General features: G+C 40.0%; 2 protein-coding genes across 4 annotated transcripts in view; one reads left to right on the plus strand and one right to left on the minus strand.

Annotated features, from left to right (window-relative positions):
* The window catches only part of RBKS (ribokinase), a 114,500-nt gene extending 100,379 nt beyond the window's left edge, over positions 1-14,121 (plus strand). For all 3 annotated transcript variants that reach the window (XM_063444101.1, XM_063444104.1, XM_063444103.1), the window contains exon 9: positions 13,326-14,121. In XM_063444101.1, coding sequence (XP_063300171.1) covers positions 13,326-13,502 — 177 coding nt within the window. In that variant the 3' untranslated portion in view covers positions 13,503-14,121. The remainder of the gene's footprint in view (positions 1-13,325) is intronic.
* A 1,755-nt stretch (positions 14,122-15,876) lies between these two features.
* Positions 15,877-22,885, minus strand: MRPL33 (mitochondrial ribosomal protein L33). Its single transcript, XM_063441551.1, has 4 exons — positions 22,795-22,885; positions 21,809-21,827; positions 21,526-21,632; positions 15,877-16,175 (listed from the first exon to the last, which is right to left on the minus strand). Exons 1-4 carry the CDS (start codon positions 22,814-22,816, stop codon positions 16,126-16,128), a joined length of 198 nt encoding a protein of 65 aa, XP_063297621.1. The 5' UTR covers positions 22,817-22,885; the 3' UTR covers positions 15,877-16,125.
* Positions 22,886-24,948: the final 2,063 nt, after the last annotated feature.

Here is a 24,948-nt window from a genome sequence, read left to right on the forward strand (position 1 = left end):
TAATCCCAGTAATGTGTCTGAGTGTATAACAGAGCTCCACAGCAATAATAATCCCAGTAATGTGTCTGAGTGTATAACAGAGCCCCACAGCAATAATACTCCCAGTAATGTGTCTGAGTGTATAACTTGTCTTGTTGCAACGACTTGTCAGTCTACCTAATCTAGCACGCTGCAGAATTTAATAATAATAGACATATACATGTACATAATATATACCATACATTGATATCCACCCTTAACCCCAAATTATGATATTTGCAGATAACCTATGAGCGTGCATGGATTTGCCCAGTCTGGAATTCTGAGCTTGTTCTATTGTTGTTGCTGAATGCAGAGGCTTAGGTTTACTTATTGGCAAATCCTGGTTTGGCTTGCTTTACTTGCCCTCTTTCACCTCGGGTTAAAGAATGATTGGGAAAGGAATTCGGCCACATATATGTCCTCTTTCATCTTTCTGTCTGTAAAATGGATTGTGTATAATGAGAGGCAGGGGGTATCTACAATCAGTCATGGCATTGGAATGCTTGGGTTAATAGCCAACACTGACTCTTTAGTGAGTCACCTCTAAATCAGCCAGGAAGTGGGAAAAGATCCCAAAGTATCTGCTTTCTTGATGGGTCCCAGAGGGAGCTGAGGAATCCCTAGGCTGAGCCTTACCTTGGTATGTGTAAAGGGAGGGAACAGTCTGTCCAACATCCCCTAAACGGTCCAACATTAAACGTGTTGTCAATTGTCCAACTTCCCATTTCCAGGATAGCTGTGTGGGTGGCGTAGAAGCACTAACCTAACCTATCCCTGTGATCTGTGATTTCAACTTTTTGCCCCAGACATGTGTATCCTGTGAATGGAGAGAGTGTTCGATCCATCATTAAATAACAATGTGATTTAACATCGGCAACAATACCTTTATTTAATAGGTTCAGATTTCACTTGTGTGTAAATTATGCCGTGGAGAACACAAACACAGAGTTTTTCACTAAGGTGAGAATTCAAAGTGAATTTAAAATTTATGGTCAATATAGTTAAAATGGAAAAATATTAGATATGCTGCCTTTTACTTTGGCTGCTCTGGCCTTAAATTGGAAATTCACTTTCAATTTACTTTGAATTCTCACTGTAGTGAGTAACACTGATAAACTGATGTTCATGGGTTGGGAATGGGGCATCAAAGCTCCATCACTTTATTGTATGGGTGATCATATCTCCATCAATTTATTGTATGGGTGATCATATCTCCATTAATTTATTTTATGGGGGATCATATCTCCATCAATTTATTTTATGGGGGATCATATCTCCATCAATTTATTTTATGGGAGATCATATCTCCATCAATTTATTTTATGGGGGATCATATCTCCATCAATTTATTGTATGGGTGATCATATCTCCATTAATTTATTTTATGGGGGATCCTATCTCCATCAATTTATTTTATGGGGGATCCTATCTCCATCAATTTATTTTATGGGGGATCCTATCTCCATCAATGTATTTTATGGGGGATCCTATCTCCATCAATGTATTTTATGGGGGATCAATTTATTTTATGGGGGATCATATCTCCATCACCTTATTTTATGGGTGATCATATCTCCATCAATTTATTTTACAGGGGATCAAAGCTCCATCAATTTATTTTATGGAGGATCATATCTCCATCAATTTATTTTATGGGGGATCATATCTGCATCAATTTATTTTATGGGGGATCATATCTCTATCAATTTATTTTATGGGGGATCATATCTCTATCAATTTATTTTATGGGGGATCATATCTGCATCAATTTATTTTATGGGGGATCATATCTCTATCAATTTATTTTATGGGGGATCATATCTCCATCACTTTATTTTATGGGGGATCAAATCTCCATCAATTTATTTTATGGGGGATCAAAGCTCCATCAATTTATTTTATGGGGGATCATATCTCTATCAATTTATTTTATGGGGGATCATATCTCCATCACCTTATTTTATGGGTGATCATATCTCCATCAATTTATTTTACAGGGGATCAAAGCTCCATCAATTTATTTTATGGGGGATCATATCTCCATCAATTTATTTTATGGGGGATCATATCTGCATCAATTTATTTTATGGGGGATCATATCTCCATCAATTTATTTTATGGGGGATCATATCTCCATCAATTTATTTTATGGGGGATCATATCTCCATCAATTTATTTTATGGGGGATCATATCTCCATCAATTTATTTTATGGGGGATCATATCTCCATCAATTTATTTTATGGGAGATCATATCTCCATCAATTTATTTTATGGGGGATCATATCTCCATCAATTTATTGTATGGGTGATCATATCTCCATTAATTTATTTTATGGGGGATCCTATCTCCATCAATTTATTTTATGGGGGATCCTATCTCCATCAATGTATTTTATGGGGGATCAATTTATTTTATGGGGGATCATATCTCTATCAATTTATTTTATGGGGGATCATATCTCCATCACCTTATTTTATGGGTGATCATATCTCCATCAATTTATTTTACAGGGGATCAAAGCTCCATCAATTTATTTTATGGGGGATCATATCTGCATCAATTTATTTTATGGGGGATCATATCTCTATCAATTTATTTTATGGGGGATCATATCTGCATCAATTTATTTTATGGGGGATCATATCTCTATCAATTTATTTTATGGGGGATCATATCTCCATCACTTTATTTTATGGGGGATCAAATCTCCATCAATTTATTTTATGGGGGATCAAAGCTCCATCAATTTATTTTATGGGGGATCATATCTCTATCAATTTATTTTATGGGGGATCATATCTCCATCACCTTATTTTATGGGTGATCATATCTCCATCAATTTATTTTACAGGGGATCAAAGCTCCATCAATTTATTTTACGGGGGATCATATCTCCATCAATTTATTTTATGGGGGATCATATCTGCATCAATTTATTTTATGGGGGATCATATCTCCATCAATTTATTTTATGGGGGATCATATCTCCATCAATTTATTTTATGGGGGATCATATCTCCATCAATTTATTTTATGGGGGATCATATCTCCATCAATTTATTTTATGGGGGATCATATCTCCATCATTTTATTTTATGGGGGATCATATCTCCATCATTTTATTTTATGGGGGATCATATCTCCATCAATTTATTTTATGAGGGATCATATCTCCATCAATTTATTTTATGGGGGATCTTATCTCCATCAATTTATTTTATGGGGGATCATATCTCCAATTTATTTTATGGGGATCAAAGCTCCATTAATTTATTTTATGGGAGCTCATATCTCCATCACCTTATTTTATGGGTGATCATATCTCCATCAATTTATTTTACAGGGGATCAAAGCTCCATCAATTTATTTTACGGGGGATCATATCTCCATCAATTTATTTTATGGGGGATCATATCTGCATCAATTTATTTTATGGGGGATCATATCTCCATCAATTTATTTTATGGGGGATCATATCTCCATCAATTTATTTTATGGGGGATCATATCTCCATCAATTTATTTTATGGGGGATCATATCTCCATCAATTTATTTTATGGGGGATCATATCTCCATCATTTTATTTTATGGGGGATCATATCTCCATCATTTTATTTTATGGGGGATCATATCTCCATCAATTTATTTTATGAGGGATCATATCTCCATCAATTTATTTTATGGGGGATCTTATCTCCATCAATTTATTTTATGGGGGATCATATCTCCAATTTATTTTATGGGGATCAAAGCTCCATTAATTTATTTTATGGGAGCTCATATCTCCATCAGTTTATTTTATTGGGGATCAAAGCTCCATCAATTTATCTTATGGGAGCTTAAATCTCCATCAATTTATTTTATGGGGGATCGTATCTCCATCAATTTATATTATCGGAGCTCATATCTCCATCAGTTTATATTATGGGAGCTCATATCTCCATCAATTTATTTTATGGGGGATCATATCTCCATCAATTTATTTTATGGGGGATCATATCTCCATCAATTTATTTTATGGGGGATCATATCTCCATCATTTTATTTTATGGGGGAATCAAAGCTCCATCAATTTATTTTATGGGAGCTTATATCTCCATTAATTTATTTTATGGGGGATCATATCTCCATCAATTTATTTTATGAGGGATCATATCTCCATCAATTTATTTTATGGGGGATCTTATCTCAATCAATTTATTTTATGGGGGATCATATCTCCAATTTATTTTATGGGGATCAAAGCTCCATTAATTTATTTTATGGGAGCTCATATCTCCATCAGTTTATTTTATTGGGGATCAAAGCTCCGTCAATTTATCTTATGGGAGCTTAAATCTCCATCAATTTATTTTATGGGGGATCATATCTCCATCAATTTATATTATGGGAGCTCATATCTCCATCAATTTATTTTATGTCAGTAATTGCTTTTCTGGTTAGTAACCATATGGTGAACAGGTTCATCCATGTGTCTTCAGGGGCCGGTCGTGTGCTGTGGCACTTTAATAGGGACTGGGCCTCTTCTAATCTACAGGTAGAGCTGGGAGGAAGTGAGAGATACAGACTCAGACTGAGCTGCACAAGAGGAGGGGACCTGTGGGAGGGCCGGACCGGGAGAGGAGCAAGTCCATAACTTCCACCAGCCACAACCAGCAGACCTAAAAGGTCTGGATTGTGGCTAAAATTGTGACCTTTATGTGTATCATTGTTTGTGTCTGTGCATCTGCATGTGTCAGTGTTTGTATCTGTATGTATGTCATTATTTGTATCTTTGTGTCTGTATCTGCATGTGTGGCAATGTTTGTGTGTTTGTATCTGCACATGTGTCTGTCTGTGTATCTGTATGTCTTTATCTGTGTGTCTGGGTTTCTGCATGTGTGGCAGTGTTTTGTTTTATGTGTGCCTGTGCAGTGTGGCAGTGTTTGTGTCTGTCATTGTTTGTATCTGTGTGTCTGTGTATCCACATGTGTGACCGTGTTTGTATATGTGTGTCTGTGTATCCACATGTGTGACAGTGTTTGTATCTGTGTGTCTGTATCTGCATGCGTGTCAGTATGTGTATCTGTATGTCTGTATCTGTGTGTCTGGGGTTCTGCATGTGTGGCAGTGTTTGTGTCTGTATGTCTATGCATCTGCAGGTGTGGCAGTGTTTGTATCTGTGTGTCTCTGTATCTGCATGTGTCAGTGTATGTATCTATATGTCTATTTCTTTGTGTCTGGGTATCCACATGTGTGGCAGTGTTTGTATCTGTGAAACTGCATGTGTGGCAGTGTTTGTATCTGTGAAACTGCATGTGTGGCAGTGTTTGTATCTTTGTGTCTGTACATCTGTATGTGTGTCCGTATGTGTATCTACATTTGTGGCAGGTTGTGTATCAGTGTGTCTGGTTAACTGCATGTATGGCTGTGTTTGCATCTGTGAAACTGCATGTGTGGTAGTGTTTGTATCTTTGTGTCTGTGCATCTGTATATGTGTCAGTGGTTGTTTCTTTGTCAGTGTTTGTATCTGTGTGATTTTGTTTTTGTTTGTATCTGCATATCTGTGTTTGTATCTGTGTGTCTGTGTATCTGTATGTTTGTCAGTGTTTCTATTTGTGTGTCTGTGCATCCACATGTGTGGTAGTGTTTGTATCTTTGTGTCTGTGCGTCTGTATATGTGTCAGTGGTTGTTTCTTTGTCAGTGTTTGTATCTGTGTGATTTTGTTTTTGTTTGTATCTGCATATCTGTGTTTGTATCTGTGTGTCTGTGTATCTGTATGTTTGTCAGTGTTTCTATTTGTGTGTCTGTGCATCCACATGTGTGGCAGTGTTTGTATCTGTGTATCTGCATGTGTGTGTATCTGCAATATATATATATATGCACATGCATATGACTGGGCAGGTAGAGCTTGGGTGAGAAAAAGGGGAGATGCAGCAGGGGAAACATATACATTTGAAATAACAGCAACTACATTCATTACAAACATTTTACTAATACGAGGGGTACAATTTATGGAAATGGGCTGCCAAGGGGTACTCGAGTAGAAAATGTTTGGGAACCACTGTCCTAGAGGACAAATGAGAAACAAACCTACTTGGTTTAAACATGTAGAACCCGTTAATTTTTATGTTTATTTATAATGTTTACATAACTGTCTGTCTCTAGCTCCCAAACACTTATCTGACCATTTGTTGCCACTACACAGTTGTTTTGGTTTAAAAAAAAAAAAAAAAAGTGACAGAGAGAAAAAATACTTTTTATTATTGACTGATTCCCTATTGTAAGATTTTTTGGCAAAAAGTTTTGCATGGTCTAAGTAAAAATGCATTCTAAGATAAGTTAATAGAATAAATCACTAGATTTTTTTCTAATTTCTTTTCTGATCACTGCGTGTTTCTTTTAATATAACCTTGTCACGCTTTGATCTGCAGGCTGCTTACAGCCGTCTGCGCTCACCTTTTCAATTCTGTGCGGTCTGGGAGCCTGTTATGGTTGATGAATAGCTTGAGATAAGTGCCCCTTGAATTTAACAGGCTGCTAATTAATACATCAGACATGCCTGCTATTTAAAATATTCAGAAGAACTAGTAAAGTCGCTTTATTTCAGATTTATTAGCTATGAGCTTGTTATCGGTTGACAAAGAGGATAAATGGAGGAAATGGTTTCCAAACAAAAGCCCGTATCACACAAAGTTATTGGAGGAGCAGCTTAGTGCTTGGGCCAGAGACCGTTCAGCTATGTCAGCGCTATAATTTATACATAGTACGGATACTCATTTTGTGTATGTGTGTGCGCGTAAATGAGTATCACACACACGCGCACACGAGTGAGGCTTCATAATGAACTAAAACAAAGGCTCCAGAGGATGGAGCCGTTAATAGACTAAGAGTGATGAAGTTGTTATGGTGCCCAAAGTGTCCATTTAAAATATCACATAAATGTATAACATGATGATAATTTGAATTGTGGAGATCACTATAATCGGCACATGTAACAATTATATTTGCCTTAGTTTAAAAAATCAAACCCTAATTCCATTTATAAATAATGCCATTTCAACGTTCCTGAGACATTATCAGACTGCTCAGCCTGCGGCCTTGGGATTCATTGTAACATCTTCAGATTGATGGCATTGTTTCTCCTAATACATGCCTCACCCATATATATAGTTATATAGTTACATAGTTACATAGTTACATAGTTAGATAGCTGAAAAGAGACTTGCGTCCATCAAGTTCAGCCTTCCTCACACCTGTTTTTTGCTGTTGATCCAAAAGAGAAAAAAAAAAAAAAACCCCAGTTTGAAGCACAATTTTGCAACAAGCTAGGACAAAAAATTCCTTATTGACCCCAGAATGGCAGTCAGATTTATCCTCGAATCAAGCAGTTATTACCCTACATTGAAAGATTATATCCTTGAATATTCTGTCTTTGCAAGTATGCATCTAGTAGCTGTTTGAACATCTGTATGGACTCTGATAAAACCACTTCTTCAGGCAGAGAATTCCACATCCTGATTGTTCTTACAGTAAAAAAACCTTTCCCTTTGCCTTAGACGAAATCTTCTTTCTTCCAGTCTAAACGCATGGCCTCGTGTCCTATGTAAATATATAAAAGTATATAGAGAGGATACACATACTTACTAATAAATATATTTACTGGCATGATAAGAAACAAAGTTAAAAATGGAAATTACTTTTAATTGCTTATTATTTTTCCATTGAGTGTAATGGATTTTTGTGGGTCAGAAAAATGGAAGAATTATTGCCTTTTATTGTTAACGTTATTTGGTTATTGTTAGCTATATATAGATAATAGACAAAAATAGCTTTAAACCCTTTCCTCTATATTTCTCTGATAAATATTTGATTGTAATAGTTCTTTTTCCACACTGACTGTGCGTGATGCGTTTTACTGAGAAATTAGGAGATGTGATGGTATTATTCCACTGTGTAAGCTGAACACGGATGGATGGACTTATTAACACAGAGGAGCTTTAATTGGATAGCGTCACACTGACTACCACTATTTCCGTGTAGGTGTCTGCCTATCTTCTTTTTGTTACACGTTTCACGTTCTGTGATTTCCGATTCTTTCTTTTTTTGTAGTAATGTGCACATAACATGTAATATGACCCGTTGCCTATTGCAGGTTTGTCCTAGCGTATTTTTGATTGTTTATAGAATGCAATTCTTTACAATCTGCTTAATTATGTTATTCATTAATTAGACATGTTTCTTTGTTATGAAAGTTTAAATTGTTATAAATATGTACCTAATAAGAATTATATTTTAAAACGTTTTTTTTTACCAGGTTAAAAAACCCTTTTAGTGTTTTTCGAATAGCATACTGTGAGCAGTTGAAATAAATATGTAAAAGCTATGGGACTTTTATGTTATGTATTTATTCTTAATGGAAGCAATGTATTTTTAGAAAAAAATGATAATGATACTGTGTTGTGATCTAGATGATTTCCAATTAGGATTCAAATCCTGGACAGATAATCTTGTAAAACTCTCCCAAAATTGTATAACAGACATGTTGCACCATAACCTCTAAGAGCAGCCGTACTCGTTAAAACTCGTTTTCCTGGCTCTATAGGGTTTTTGGGTCCCCCCCACCCTCAGGGTCCCACTCCTGCCGGGCTGAAGGGGTTAAACTCTTACCTTTCTCGGCGCCGGGGACTCTCCTCCCTCTTCCGACGTCATCCGCTGAATGCGCATGCGCGGCAAGAGCCGCGCGCGCATTCAATCAGTCCATAGGAAAGCATTTCTCAATGCTTTCCTATGGACTGCAGCGTCTTCTCACTGTGAAAATCAATGAGACAGCCACTAGAAGCTGGATTAACCCTAATGTAAACATAGCAGTTTCTCTGAAATCATTTATTGTAAAAGCCTGGTAAAATGTATAAACCTAGATGGATGTGTAGATAAAGGTATTTTTTTAAATCCGGTTTTATATAGCACTTTTATCCAGAACACGGAGAGGCCATAAACTACACATTTCGTGAAGCTATCTTCCATCTGTTTGTAACAATCTGTTTAAAGTTTGACAAGCTTGTTATTAGGTCACATTATTGCTTTCAATCATGTCAGTCAGGCTGTCTTTTTCTTGATTGCACCAATTTCACAATCATGAACACAATATTTTGCAGATATTACATGATCTATTTGCTCCAATTTAACACCCAGAGTGTGACTCAGTCGTGTTTATTTAACTTCTTAAATCATTGTCGTACAGTCTCTGTACCGACACGCAGAGCAGCACTTAGCCTGAGATAAATGATTGGCTATTTCAGTCCCGTTAACGTGATGTTTGACTGCAAATACTACAAATGGATCCTCCTGTGGACTATATAGCCCTAAGTGTTATTGATTGAAGGCACTTTATTTTGGGATAGTGACAGGACAATAACACAGCATGGATTACAATAGCACAATCCTACTTTAAAAAATACTTTCCATCAGTCTTAAACTATTGTACCAAAATAGATGGTAATCAAAAGCTGAGCGGCATATACAAGTCCCATCTACAACATATAAATAGCCATAGACCAGCCCATGTGGCAGCCTATGCATTTATCGGTAAATGGCTCTAATCCTGCCAAAAGGAAACGTCTTGAAACAAAAGAGAGCAAGGGGCATCTGACTGCTGGGAGGCGACAGGGAAAAGTCTGCTCGTAAAAGTGAAAAGAATATTAATAAATGGCTTTCAAAGTCTAGACAACAACAAAAAAAAAAACCTAAGAAAAAATATTACGTCTGTTTGAAAAAAATTTCATTGTCAAATGTAATGTTTTAAATTGCTGTAATTGTCTTAAAGAAAAACTGTCACTTTATTTCTTTATTTTTGTTAAAAGTTTTATGACCTTACTTTCAGTGTATGCAGCTTTTCGTTAGTCATTCCTTCTGCCTTTTTTTTTTTTTTACTTACGTTCCCCCTTTCCCCTGATTTGAGATCGGAATCAACCGTCATCCAAGCCAAGATAACCTACCTCTCACCTACCTTGCTGCTGCTAGGTAAAGGAACACTATTAGAAATGCAAACCTGTATTTGTAATGCTATAGTGCCCCTGTGACCTAGTAATATTCTGCCCCGGCCCCTGTATAGTGTAAGGATATGTTTTAATAAAGCAACATACCTTCTTCCAATTCTGAGGCTTTCTTGGTGCAACTCACGTATCCGCCTCCCATGACATCATTGGCTAGGTGTGACCACCTCTGGCGATGGTCCAATCCCATGCTCCTTATAAAGGAGGAGCCTCTAGTGGCTGTCAGTATGACCGTTACTGTAGGCGTGTTTAACCCTTCAATGGAAGCATTGCCCTTTCTACAAATTGGCAATGTTTTACCTTGCGTGGTTAAACATGCCTGACTACTGCACATAGACAACTTCATTTATATAGTCTGGCTTACTGCAGTGTCCTTTTAACAGTTGTGAGTAGTACGGGCTCAGTAGAGAGGAAACATGAAACTATGAAGACTTGATTGCACTATTACCATGTGATTGAGCAGCAGGTGGGAGTGAATTTGGCTCAGTTAAAAACAGATTCTGACTCAAGATCTTCCAAAATGTCTGTGCAGGCAAAGGGAAAGATTACGTAGGTAAATAATAATAAAATAATAAATTTTTTTTTATAGAAACTCAATTTAAAAAAATGCATAGAATTAAAATAAGTGCATAACATAAAATATGAAAATAATGATATTACATGTTATTCCCACCCTGGCCCTATCCGATTCAATGCTCGTTTCTTTATAATCATTTTAATCAGTTTGTCTATTCTATGTTCACACTAACTGTTACACTTTATATATAACGTTTAACCCCTTAAGGACACATGACACGTGTGACATGTCATGATTCCCTTTTATTCCAGAAGTTTGGTCCTTAAGGGGTTAAAGGTAATATATAATGGTACTGACTGTATACCTGGAGATCTAGCCTCTTACCATCTACTATAATCCTATTACACATATAATCCTTCTTACTGTACAGTTACTGAAATACAGCATATTCTGTATATAAGTCAGGGCTCGAGTCCTGCAGGAAGGTGTGGGAATGGTGTTCCTGCACTTTTTTTACAGCAGGAAAGCCGTTCCCGTTGCTCCTGCAGGCACTCAGGGGGCGGCAAAAAAATGAAGTCATATTCCGGCTCCGGCATCAGTAGACAGCCCGTGAGGTGAGAGGGAGCAGAGCGGAGAAAACACCGCTTCCTCACCGTGTCTGACCGGGAGACAGGCGCCCGCTGCACTGAAGCCCCACTGGACCCCAGGCTAATTGCTGGCCTGCTAACTGGTAGTAACCTACTAACCTACTGTTAGCAGTCATGGCAATAATGGAAAACTCTAGTTTCCGCAGCTTTGCAATCCATACCTTTTCCCCCTGCACCAGTGAATTGACCAATCATATGCTTCTCGTTGGTGGAACCGCCCATGGATCTTTCTATTCATAGACTTCTCTAAACAATGACTGCAGACTCAAAGCACTTCAGCATGTTGCCTCGTGTCTTGAGTGTTCCTTTAATTAATTACTGCAAATAGATCCAAAGAACAGGACCAAGCGTACATCTCCCTGCATTAGAGCCAAGAGGGTGCCAAAGCTGTCTGCAGTAATGGTCCTCTGTAACATAATGGCCAGCTGTTCCAGGAGCAACAAAACCAGTAGGATCTGCCATGTCAATTAGGACTTCTCTCACAAAGAGCCATCCCAAAGAAGTTTTAGAAAGAGCTCTTGCAGACACAGCCCTAAATGGTATAGGCTGCAGTGACATCTGATTGTAGTTGATAAGAGGTTATTAACATTTTGCCTGAGGACTTCCATATTATCCGATTTGTTTCTGTAAGAGATACTTCTTGACTCTCGCCAGCTAAGGGCACCCATTCCCCCTGCGGTCTGCATTGGAAGTCCCACTTTCTCCCTTTTTACCGGAACTGAAATTTCAGTAATAAATCTGTTGCAGGAATTGTGGCCAGGTTGCTACTGTTACAAATGACTCATATAGAGCTTTCCTTTAATAGTGGGATATGAAATATTCTGTGAATTACTAGAATTGCTTCCCTCATTATTCTGTGAAGTGTTTTTAACAATATTTGTAATAGTTCATAGCACAATGAAGAAACTCCAAATGGCACAATAATGTTATTTTTCCTATGCTGTCTGAATGTTTCCCATTGGCTAACTGCTATGTGTATCCATTTTCTGATTGGGCGTTCCTCAACGGTTGTCGTCTATATGTGCTATAGGATAGTGACCTATGTGTGCATGATTCCCATTGGATATTATTTGTACCCATGGGGGTGTGATTTTGAGATTGATTGGATGTTTCCAATTAGCATATAACTGTACCACAGTGGTGTGTTCTGATTGGATGATTCCCATTGGATATTATTAGTACCCATAGGGGTGTGATCTGATTGGATGATTCCCATTGGATATTATTTGTACCCATAGGGAGTGTTATCTGATTGGATGTTTCCCATTGGATATTATTTGTACCCATAGGGGTGTAATGTTGAGATGAGATTAATTGTATGTTTCCAATTAGCATATAACTGTACCATAGTGGTGTGATCTGATTGGATGATTCCCATTGGATATTATTTGTACCCATGGGGGTGTGATGTTGAGTTTGATTGGATGTTTCCAGTTAGCATATAACTGTACCATAGTGGTGTGATCTGATTGGATGATTCCCATTGGATATTATTTGTACCCATGGGGGTGTGATGTTGAGTTTGATTGGATGTTTCCAGTTAGCATATAACTGTACCATAGTGGTGTGTTCTGATTGGATGATTCCCATTGGATATTATTTGTACCCATGGGGGTGTAATGTTGAGATTATATTAATTGTATGTTTCCAGTTAGCATATAACTGTACCATAGTGGTGTGTTCTGATTGGATGATTAATTGTATGTTTCCAGTTAGCATATAACTGTACCATAGTGGTGTGATCTGATTGGATGATTAATTGGATGTTTCCAGTTAGCATATAACTGTACCATAGTGGTGTGTTCTGATTGGATGATTAATTGGATGTTTCCAGTTAGCATATAACTGTACCATAGTGGTGTGATCTGATTAGATGATTAATTGGATGTTTTCAATTAGCATATAACTGTAACATAGTGGTGTGATCTGATTGGATGATTCCCATTGGATATTATTTGTACCCATGGGGGTGTAATGTTGAATTTGATTGGATGTTTCCAGTTAGCATATAACTGTATCATATTGGTGTGATCTGATTGGATGATTCCCATAGACTGTTATCTATACCCATTATGACATGATGTTCTATTATTATCTTTTAGGGAGCTGGGGACTGTTTTGTTGGAGCTCTCGCTTTCTACATCGCCCATTATCCTCATCTCAGCATAGAAGAAATGGTGAAAAGGTCAAACTACATTGCGTCAGTGAGTGTCCAGTCTCCAGGAACACAGACTTCCTATCCATACAGGAAAGACCTTCCTCTAGATCTCTTCCAATAAAGGAAATATAACTAGTCTTAATGCACATCATTTCCACTGCCCCAGTATCTCCTCTCAATCAGTTTATACAATTCTGTGAAAAACCGGGAATAAAAACCACAGGAAAATCCCGGAGAGACATTACAGCACTCAACCACTTCAAGACACAATGCCACTACTTAAAGTAGGTTTAAAGTCTATTAGACAGCAGCCAAAGTGCACTGCAAACGGTGGCATTGTCTTGAAGCTGCTATAACCTTTAATCTTTAAAGAATGTGAGAACATTTGTAGACACATAAGCAAATGGTTTAAAAATGATCTTTAAAAATGTGATTTGTGGATTGCACACAAGGCTATATTTTTCTAATCTAGCATTTAATACAAAACATTCCACAAACTATCGCCCCTTTATATAACTATCCTGCTATCTCAGCATATTACAAAGAACTACAGAGAATTGCATTTAAGGCTGAATTTTTACAAATCATGTATTTTGGTCTAGAATGTGCAATTCCAGTTTGGTAGATAACTTATATCACACAAAAAGTTCTGTTACACAATGGTATGCAGATTCCCATCATGTGCATTAAAAATACTTTTGTAAAATTCTTGCTGCCTTAATTAATCATTTTTGACTGTTTTTTTGTGGTTGTTATATTGAATTGGATGGTTTAACAAAGCATTCTTATCTAGAGCAATTTACAGAACTAGCAGTTAATCGTATATCACATTATAGAGGGATGCATGCTTAGACTGGTACAAATCGCTGCCCATGGGATTTAATGTAACATTTGTGGCACTTTTATATAAATCGTTATAAAGAAAGCTTGGAATCTTACAATCTAAAGTCATAAAGTCCTAACGTGTTTTATACCCCATCTCCTATAGAATGTAAGCTCGTTTTAGCAGGGTCTTCTTCAACCTATTGTTCCTGTAAGTTTTCTTGTAATTGTCCTATTTATAGTTAAATCCCCCCTCTAATAATATTGTAAAGCGCTACAGAATCTGTTGGCGCTATATAAATGGTGATAATAAAGTGCAGCTAAAAAACTTTTTACAAAAGTCCTTGAACAGAACATTATTCCAGTTCTGGGACTGTCTATCCCGATCCATCTACTAAGATCGGTAGCTTAATGAACGGTGTCCAATCAGATGTCTCATGGAGCAGCATTGAGGACACACATGGTGCATTCTCTATGAAAAGTATTGAAGCACTGGTCACACTGCATTTGGCTTCATCGTACTTTGCATGCAGGCGCACAATGTGTGTGTGGTCTGACAGCCACTGGTTGGTGCACAAATTTAACACAGTAACATTTTTGAGAAACTAAAGTATTTTCTTTTTGCAAGGTAGCAGCACCAATGCCCCCAAATCACTTCATTAAGACAAAGTCATTTTGGTTCTTTTCCTCTATCCGTTTAAGCGGGAGTGATTATGTTGATTAGAGTGTACCGGACTACCATTCAGAAAGTTTTACATAAACCCAGGCTCTTCCCAGCACTAAGCGATTACAATCCTCCTCTGGCAGCGTTGATACTTCCAACATTATCAGTGTCAATGTCATGCAGTCTGAAGGAAGGTGATTGGCTGAGAATGTTGGGGATAGATTAACCAAGCACTCTCAACAGAATGTGTTAAACTGATATTTATAGTTAAAGGAAAACTCCACATCCCCAAAGCCCTTCATCTTACTCAGGTGCTTTAAGAGTGACCCCTCTTTGTTGATGTATAAAAGTGCATTTAAAAAAAAAAAAAAAGTGAAATTAGTATTGTGGCAAAGTTGCACCATTCCAGCTGTTACTGAGACTGCCCGATTGCTTTGTGCCCCATCCCTAAGTACAAAGCAGAAGCCACTGCTTCCCATTAAGACGCATTGCCTGCACAGCGCTGCACCCCTGCCTTGCCTCCCAATGTGAAACATTCAATACCAAGTAGTATTTACTCATTTAACTATGTCCTTCCGAAGCACAGCCAGGGACCAAACACATTTATTTTGTGTTTTTTTTTTTATTCATTTGTACCTATCAAATGCAAAACTTAAAGAATTTAAATAAAATAGAAACAATAAACAGCCAGGACAAGGAATGGTCTTTGAGGAAACCTGCTTGGGCAAGAGATTCAGATTCCTGAAATGGGACATTGTTTGCCCCAAAAATTCAAAGAAATGTAAGCCAACAGCCTACAACTGTACATCAAAATATCTTGGCTGTGATCTGAACTCAACCTTGGAAAGCAAAGCTGCAGCTTCTCCATGTGAGCCAAATTTTATCTTTATAATTTCCACCTTTTAATTGTAGAACAAATACATTGTCTTACCAAAAGGACAAACATTAATTAAATGTATGATTATACAGCCAAAATAAATAACTTTGAGATTGCAGTGCTGGAAAAATAAACTGTTCGGTAAATGGCAACTATTTATTGAATTAGTTGCTGCAATTGAAGAACCCAGGGGACCGTTGGCACTTGCAAGAGATATGCTCAAATGTATTTTCTTCCTGGGATTTTACATTGTCTCCTCAAACAATAGATGGCCTGGTGTAGCAGATTTCCTCATCGCAGCGTGTGCCACAGGATATGTGAAACCTTGTAATTTTCCAGGAGTCCACTTTATAGCAATCTGATTCTTCCACTGCGTGCTGTCTAAATGGAACGGATTTTCTTCTTTTCATAGAAAAGCACGTGATGTTGGACTGAAATAGAAAGTGTCAGATTATGCCAAATTAATAAATGGTTCATTATCAACTGTGCAGCACCACACAAGGTACTTTGTGTATTCAACGCACATAAGACTAGATACAAACTGTTTGCTTTCTAGAAAAGTGCAGCATTGGAGAGAGAAATTCCTCCCCAGATTTATTATAAGTGGAGCTGTGAAATAGTCAGGTACTAAAGGACAACACGCAGGGTTAGTAATTCAATATGAATAACCAATTCCAGGCCAGAATAGTCGTAGGGGACCTGGAATATTTTTCTACTGACTTAAAGGACCACTCTAGGCACCCAGACCACTTCAGCTTAATGAAGTGGTCTGGGTGCCAGGTCCTTCTAGGGTTAACCCATTTTTTCATAAACATAGCAGTTTCAGAGAAACTGCTATGTTTGTGAATGGGTTAAGCCTTCCTCTAGTGGCCGTCTCATTGACAGCCGCTAGAGGCGCTTGCGTGATTCTCACTGTGATTTTCACAGTGAGAGCACGCAAGCGTCCATAGGAAAGCATTATGAATGCTTTCCTATGTGACCGGCTGAATGCGCGCGCAGCTCGTGCTGCGCGTGCGCATTCAGCCGACGGGGAGGAGAAGAGGAGGATCGGAGGAGGAGAGCTCTCCGCCCACCGCTGGAAAAAGGTAAGTTTTAACCCCTTACCCCCTTTCCAGAGCCGGGCGGGAGGGGGTCCCTGAGGGTGGGGGCACCCTCAGGGCACTCTAGTGCCAGGAAAACGAGTATGTTTTCCTGGCACTAGAGTGGTCCTTTAAAACTTGAAATTGACTTTGAAGTGCCAGCAATTGAAACATTAGTGAATATACTGTTTAGATTCAATCTACATTGCATACCCCCTCCTAAACAGGATCAGTAATGTATATTGCCTTGATATTACTTATATCAAAGAGGGTAAACAGTAAAATGTTATTTCAGTCATACATTACATCACAGTTAGATTTGACAAACTGATACAGGAGCCTTAAAAGTTATCTGTCCCCTTAAGGACAAATGACTGATGTTTTCCGTCATGCTGTTCTTTTACTTCTGAAGTTGTGTCCTTTATGGGTTAATGTCTACTTAGTCTAAATACCTGTTTAATCAGCTTTCTCATGGAAAACCAATAACTAATACTCTATTTGAAGAGAGAAGAAGAAAGGAATGAACAGAACGGCCACCATACAAAAAGATGTATGAAGGTGGGGGACTGCTCATCCAATGTTCTATACCCCTTAGGTAGTAGTATTCACAATGAAAAGGGGAGAGCACAAACATAAAACAAAACACAAAAGTATACTAGGAAAGTATACAATAAAAAAGACATGGGTATTGAACCCTTTAATAGAACAACATCTGTATGTAGTAGTAAAATTGGCTTCACTGTTAGCCAAAGGGCAATGCACCTAATGAGGTGTGTATGTGAGTGAGATTAGAGACTCACGGGTGCTGAGTGAGTGAGGTAAGTGCTCACTAGTGTTAATTAGAACACATGCAGTGGGTAAATGTTAGAGACCAGTAGGTAGAAAGGTCACTACAGAGATGCATACAAATATGTCATACTCAAAGCATAGTAATATTACCAGGAATCTAGCCAAAAGGGCTGAGGGTTATGGTAGATAGGGATATAGTGTAAGCCTTAGTAGGTAAGGTACCCCTGGAGATGGTAGGGTAGTAGTTAGCACAGGCTACAATGCTAGTATGTCTTGCACATAATGTGATGTCATATAGTATTCAGAGAATTTATAGGGGGCACACATTCATACATTCTTTTGTTTCTTTTATTATTATTCCTTCTTTCTCATTCTCTTTCCTCTTTTTTCTATCTTTATTTTTATTTATTTAGTATTTATTTCTATTTTTTTAGGGAGTCTGCTGTCTACTGTGATACCCACTGTATGTTGAAAACGCAATTCGAAACTTCCTACCCGCCATCCTTGGCCCCTATATGAATATAGAGCTCCTCTCTGAGTTTTACAGTGTGGCTGCCTCACCGGGGCTCTACAACCCCATTACTAAAGATCACCTTTACGATATCAGCAGCTAACATTATGATACACAAGGTTACTTTCTAGTCGCCCCTTTAGTTAACACTATAACTATATTTACTTTTATTAACCTTCCCTATGACGGCGATAGATAAGATGACATTTATAACTTTTGCAACATTCCCTGCAGAGATGACTAGATGCTCTGCCCCCTTCGTGTCTCCCAGTACATGATTGGGCACTGGAGCTATGACGCTCCCTGGAGGGGCGGGCCCTAAACAGTACTCCTGAGAGAGATACCGAGCTCGCCACCCACGTGGGGCGGCTCGCGCCTATGTCTCCTCCCCCTCCCTCCCTCCCCTACTTCTGATTGGACCTCGGGAGGCAGTACGATGACGTGTTCACTGTGGGCGGAGCCAAGTTTAGCGATTGGCGGACGGGGCCCTAGAGGCGGGCCTTTCCACCTTTTTAACACGGACAGGTAGGCGGACTTCCCTTAGCTCTTGACAAAGGCGTACCCATACGCCGAAACGCGCGTCGAGCATTACAGAATGCCGATGCATTCCTGTTTCATTTCGTTTTGTTTATTTTTTTGATCCACTTTGGTCACTTTTATTTTCCTCTCTATGACTCTAGAACACTAGCAGTCCGCTCTATGACAACCTAGGAATACCTTGGGCGAGTGGGGAATTCTGCTAGGGATAGCCTTTAGGCTGCCTTGAAGCAGCAGGTAGTGCTCTCTGGTTCCCTGGCTGTAAGGGAGATAGTTAGGAAGCTTAGGGCTACATAAGGTGTTGGTCTGGCGTGATCTAGAAGTTGCTGCTCTTGGCAATAAGTTACACCTCTACGCCCCGCGGGGCACGTTTGTACTTGCTCAAGTAGCCATTTGGACCCATTGCCGTTTTCCACACGAGTACTGTAGCCTGTGCTAACAACTATCTTACCCCCTCCAGGGGTACCTCACCTACTAGGGCTTACACTATATCCCTATTTACCATAACCCTCAGCCCCGTTTGGCCAGATTCCTGGCAATACCACTATGCTTTTGTCCGCTTTATGACTATCTAGGAATGCCTCGGGCGAGTGGGGTGTATTGCTAGGGATAGCCTTGAGGCTGCCTTGAAGCAGCAGGTAGTGTTTCCTGGTTCCCTGGTTTTAAGGGAGTTAGTTAGCAAGTTTAGGGCTACGCAAGGTGTGGGCTTGGCGTGTCCTTGGAGTTTTGCTCTCGGCAATAAGTTACACTTTCACGCCCCGTGGGGCACGTTTGTACTTGCTCAACTAGCCATTTGGACTTACTGCCTTTTTCCACACTAGCATTGTAGCCTGTGCTAACTACTACCCTACCATCTCCAGGGGTACCTTACCTACTAAGGCTTACACTATATCCCTATCTACCATAACCCTCAGCCCTTTTGGCTAGATTCCTGGTAATATTACTATGCTTTGAGTATGACATATTTGTATGCATCTCTGTAGTGACCTTTCTACCTACTGGTCTCTAACATTTACCCACTGCATGTGTTCTAATTAACACTAGTGAGCACTTACCTCACTCACTCAGCACCCGTGAGTCTCTAATCTCACTCACATACACACCTCATTAGGTGCATTGCCCTTTGGCTAACAGTGAAGCCAATTTTACTACTACATACAGATGTTGTTCTATTAAAGGGTTCAATACCCATGTCTTTTTCATTGTATACTTTCCTAGTATACTTTTTTGTTTTGTTTTATGTTTGTGCTGTCCCCTTTTCATTGTGAATACTACTACCTAAGGGGTATAGAACATTGGATGAGCAGTCCCCCACCTTCATACATCTTTTTGTATGGTGGCCGTTCTGTTCATTCCTTTCTTCTTCTCTCTTCAATTCCCCCTGGGGTTAAGCCCCCTATACCCCTTGTAACCATTTCAGAGCTTGGGCGGCTGATCTTTCTCAGCATCCCATACCCTCTGTTTCTTTTTCTAATACTCTATTTGCATTAGGAAATAGCTGACTGTCTGCCAATCAGGGCACCCCAATATAAAGTTATACCAGCAGCACCAAGCATGTGTCTGTGCGTTAAACATCAGTACAAGTTCTCCCAGTGCTACTAGAGCCCACGTACACTGGCAGCAGTATGGCTGCTTCACATTTATACAGATTCTTAGAGATAAATTATTTACACCGAAAAAGTCTGACATTCTAGAGCCGAAAGAGCAGCTTCTGACTGGTGGAGACTCTTGCTAGTGAGAGAGTGTGCAAGTGCATCAATAACTTTTTTTGCATCTTGATCTACAAAATAACTGTTCTTTAACATCCCACAAACTGGTGGGTGAGTGGGGCAATTGAGAAACCTCCACCTTGTAATAGTTGGGTCCATAGAACAAACGCCCACTATTTATTTTACCATCTGCCAGCTGACACATATTTCTTCATTTACTTGGAAACTGCAGTAAAACAAAAATCTCAAAATGTACTTCATTTAAAGGAACGCTATACGAACCCAGACCACTTCATCTCAATTAAGTGGTCTGCGTGTCACGTACCCTCCCCCACCCCTTTTTAATACTGCAGTTGAAAACATAGCAGTTATAAAGCAATGGCAATGTTTACATTGCAGGGTTGACCTGTCTCTAGTGGTTGTCAATATAACCACTAGGGGCGCTGCTATAGAATAGGAGAGTGAAACTTTGCTATTTTAGTTAGATGCAGTCAGGAAACGGATTGGTGCAGTGTTTCGCTGTGCATGCACACAAGTCTCTCAATGCTTTCCTACGGGAAAGCATATGATTGAGACCATCCAATACAGTATTGATGATCTCTGCCTTAGAGGCAGAGCTTCACTGAGTAGACTGGCTCTGTAAAGGAAGACATTTAAAGGGACACTATAGGCACCCAGCCACTTTAGCTCATAGAAGTGATCTTTTTAAGAAACTGCTATAATTACATTACAAGGTTATCCAACTCTAGTCGCTTTGCATGAGGGCATCCAGCGTCACCCCAAACCCCATTGGAAAGCATTGGGTATGGGGATTGTCCTAATGCGTGTGGCGGATGTTGGCAGAGGAAAAGCATGAGCCTGAGCCAGCGTCGAGGATCTGGCACCGCTGGCCCAGTTACCTAAACAGTGACAAGGGCACTATAGCGTTAGGAATACAAGTATAGTGTTCCTTTAATACTGCCTACCATTTTTTTTTATTAGTAAAAGATCTCCAAATTTGCATCCATGTTATTGAACATATTAGTTTTGAGCCATATTCCGATTTCTAACAATGTGGATGCTAATTCTGAGCTTAGTGAACTCCCACAACCCTATTTGTTGTTTAAAAAATGCTTGGAAGAATAAGATGGGTTTAAGGTCCGGGTGACAAACTCACCAAAGGGATCATATTTCCTTAGGACGAGCTTGTCTTTAAGTCTGTTCCTTTTTGTGTTGAAACGATAACCTGACCCTGCTGAGCTCATCATCTGAACGAGAATAGTCCTGAAATAAATAAAAACAGGTCACCTTTTGTGATTGTCTTACAATAACTTTATCTAAACAATTGATATGAATATATAACCATCCCATTGTACATCGCTACAGAATTTGCTAGCGCTATATAAATAATAAAATAATAGTTTAGAAGATTACGGGGCAGGGGGGAGGGAATAACTTACTTTGATTTGCTCTTTGCAACTGGAACATATTTGTTGTAGGAGAAAAAAAGAACAATGGTAAATAGGACTGATTTAAATGAAGGATGGCATCCATCATATGTACTCGCAGACACTCAGCCAGCCAAGCGCAGACCCTCACACACACTCAGCCAGCCAGGCGCAGACCCTCACACACACTCAGCCAGCCAGGCGCAGACCCTCACCCTCACTCAGCCAGCCAGGCGCAGACCCTCACCCTCACTCAGCCAGCCAGGCGCAGACCCTCACCCTCACTCAGCCAGCCAGGCGCAGACACTCACCCTCACTCAGTCAGCCAGGCGCAGACACTCACCCTCACTCAGTCAGCCAGGCACAGACACTCACCCTCACTCAGTCAGCCAGGCGCAGACACTCACCCTCACTCAGTCAGCCAGGCGCAGACACTCACCCTCACTCAGTCAGCCAGGCGCAGACACTCACCCTCACTCAGTCAGCCAGGCGCAGACACTCACCCTCACTCAGTCAGCCAGGCGCAGACACTCACCCTCAATCTGTCAGCCAGGCTCAGACACTCACCCTCAATCTGTCAGCCAGGCACAGACACTCACCCTCAATCTGTCAGCCAGGCGCAGACACTCACCCTCAATCTGTCAGCCAGGCACAGACACTCACCCTAAATCAGTCAGCCAGGCGCAGACACTCACCCTCAATCACTCAGCCAGGCGCAGACACTCACCCTCACTCAGTCAGCCAGGCGCAGACACTCACCCTGCAGAAACTCACCCTCACTCAGTCAGCCAGGCACAGACTCACTCAGTCAGCCAGGCGCAGACACTCACCCTCACTCAGTCAGCCAGGCACAGACTCACTCAGTCAGCCAGGCGCAGAAACTCACCCTCACTCAGTCAGCCAGGCACATACTCTCACTCACTTTTCCCCTGACTCTCACTTAGTTTCATTCAGCCACTACACCCCATGACTCTCAGCCATCCCTCACTCATACTCACAGGATACACAGGTGAGGAACATGCTGCCAGTTATTATGAAGGACAAACATCAGCAGCGCGAGCAGAGCATTTCCGGGTAGCGGGTACCAGACTTCCGGCTTCACCGAGTTCTAATCCGAGTCTCCCAGACGGCTGCCATTTTACTGGAGTCAAATGATCTGGCTCCATCTTGGTCTCCGACAAAATGTCCGCCATGCTCCTCTCAGGCTATGTCTATGGGGTGGAGGTTTATTACTGGGCTGCCACACATTCCATTCTGATAGATAACAATTATAAAATATTAAATAAAATATTAAAACATATTCCTCTGAATGCCCTCCCAGTAACATGTTATTACATATTATATGAATTTTGCATTCATTAATGAGCGGGGCTTTACCCATAATGATTAATTAATGAGCTGGGCTTTACCCATAATGATTCCTTAATGAGCGGGGCTTTACCCATAACGATTAATTAATGAGCGGGGCTTTACCCATAACGATTAATTAATGAGCGGGACTTTACCCATAATGATTAATTAATGAACTGGGCTTTACCAATAAAGATTCCTTAATGAGCGGGGCTTTACCCATAACAATTAATTAATGAGCGGGGCTTTACCCATAACAATTAATTAATGAGCGGGGCTTTACCCATAATGATTAATTATTGAGCTGGGCTTTACCCATCATGATTCCTTAATGAGCGGGGCTTTAACCATAACGATTTATTAATGAGCGGGGCTTTACCCATAACGATTAATTAATGAGCGGGACTTTACCCATAATGATTCCTTAATGAGCATGGCTTTACCCATAACGATTAATTAATGAGTGGGGCTTTACCCATAACGATTAATTAATGAGCGGGGCTTTACTCATAATAATTGATTAATGAGCGGGCTTTACCCATAATGATTCCTTAATGAGCTGGGCTTTACCCATAATGATTCCTTAATGAGCGGGGCTTTACCCATAATGATTCATTAATGAGCTGGGCTTTTCCAATCAAGTGCCAAAGGCAGTAGGAGGATTACCTCAGAGGAGTCATTTTGAATTTGAAATCCTTGTAATGTTGTTTTCTACATGTAATATATCTGCATGTGTTGCAGGCATGGCTTGGCCATCACTGGTGATCAATTAAAGGAACACTATAGTCACCTAAATTACTTTAGATAAATTAAAGGACCACTCTAGTGCCAGGAAAACATACTCGTTTTCCTGGCACTAGAGTGCCCTGAGGGTGCCCCCACCCTCAGGGACCCACTCCCGCCGGGCTCTGGGGGGGAGGAAGGGGTTAAACTTACCTCTTTCTCCAGCGCCGGGCGGGGAGCTCTACTCCTCCTCTCCTTCTTCCTTGCGACGTCATCGGCTGAATGAATCATAGTTGGCAGCCACAATCAGCAACAACATTAAGGAAACACTATAGTCACCAAAACAACTTTGCCTTAATTAAGCAGTTTTGGTGTATATATAATGCCCCTGCAGTCTCACTTCTCAATTCTCTACCATTTGGGAGTTAAATAACTTTGTTTATACAGCCCTAGTCACACCTCCCTGTATGTAACTTACACAGCCTTCCTAAACACTTCCTGTAAAGAGATATCTAATGTTTATACTTCCTTTATTAGCAGATTTAGCTCCTAAATAGCAAAGAAATGAGCAGTGAGACTGCAGAGGCATGGCCTATTATATACACTAAAACTGCTTGATTAAGCTAAAGATGGTGACTGTAGCGTCGTGAAGTGAAACATATTTATTATAGCATTACAGTGGCACCTGTCAAGGCATGATATATATTAGACAGCAAGTTAACAGTCAGTTCTTGAATTTTATGTGTTGGAACCAGGTAAAATGGACAAGTAATAGATATGAATGACTTTGACAAGGGCCAAATAGTGATGGCTAGACAACTGGACCAGAGCATCTCCAAAACAGCAAGTCTTGTGGGATGTTCCCGATATGCAGTGGTTAGTACCTTCCAAAAGTGGTGCGAGGAAGGACAACCAGTGAACAAGTGTCATGTGTACCCAAGGCTCATTGATGCATGTGGGCAGGGCCATCTTTACCGCGGGGCAAACGGGGCAGCTGCCCCGGGCCCAGTTACTCTTGGGGGGCCCAAAGCAGCTGCACCGTGGGCCCCGCTGGCCGCGCACTAAGGAGGCCCACTGGG

The sequence above is a fragment of the Pelobates fuscus genome, chromosome 2 (assembly GCF_036172605.1).
Source record: "Pelobates fuscus isolate aPelFus1 chromosome 2, aPelFus1.pri, whole genome shotgun sequence".
NCBI classification, from domain to species: domain Eukaryota; kingdom Metazoa; phylum Chordata; class Amphibia; order Anura; family Pelobatidae; genus Pelobates; species Pelobates fuscus.

What these genes read in the sequence shown, in the direction of transcription:
- MRPL33 (XM_063441551.1), bottom strand. Translation starts at nt 22,816, where the DNA reads ATGTTCCTCACCTGTGTATCCT. An exon ending in AAGGAAATATGATCCCTTTG is followed by an intron (nt 16,176 to 21,525) that starts GTGAGTTTGTCA and finishes TTTCTATTTCAG; the next exon opens with TCCAACATCACGTGCTTTTC.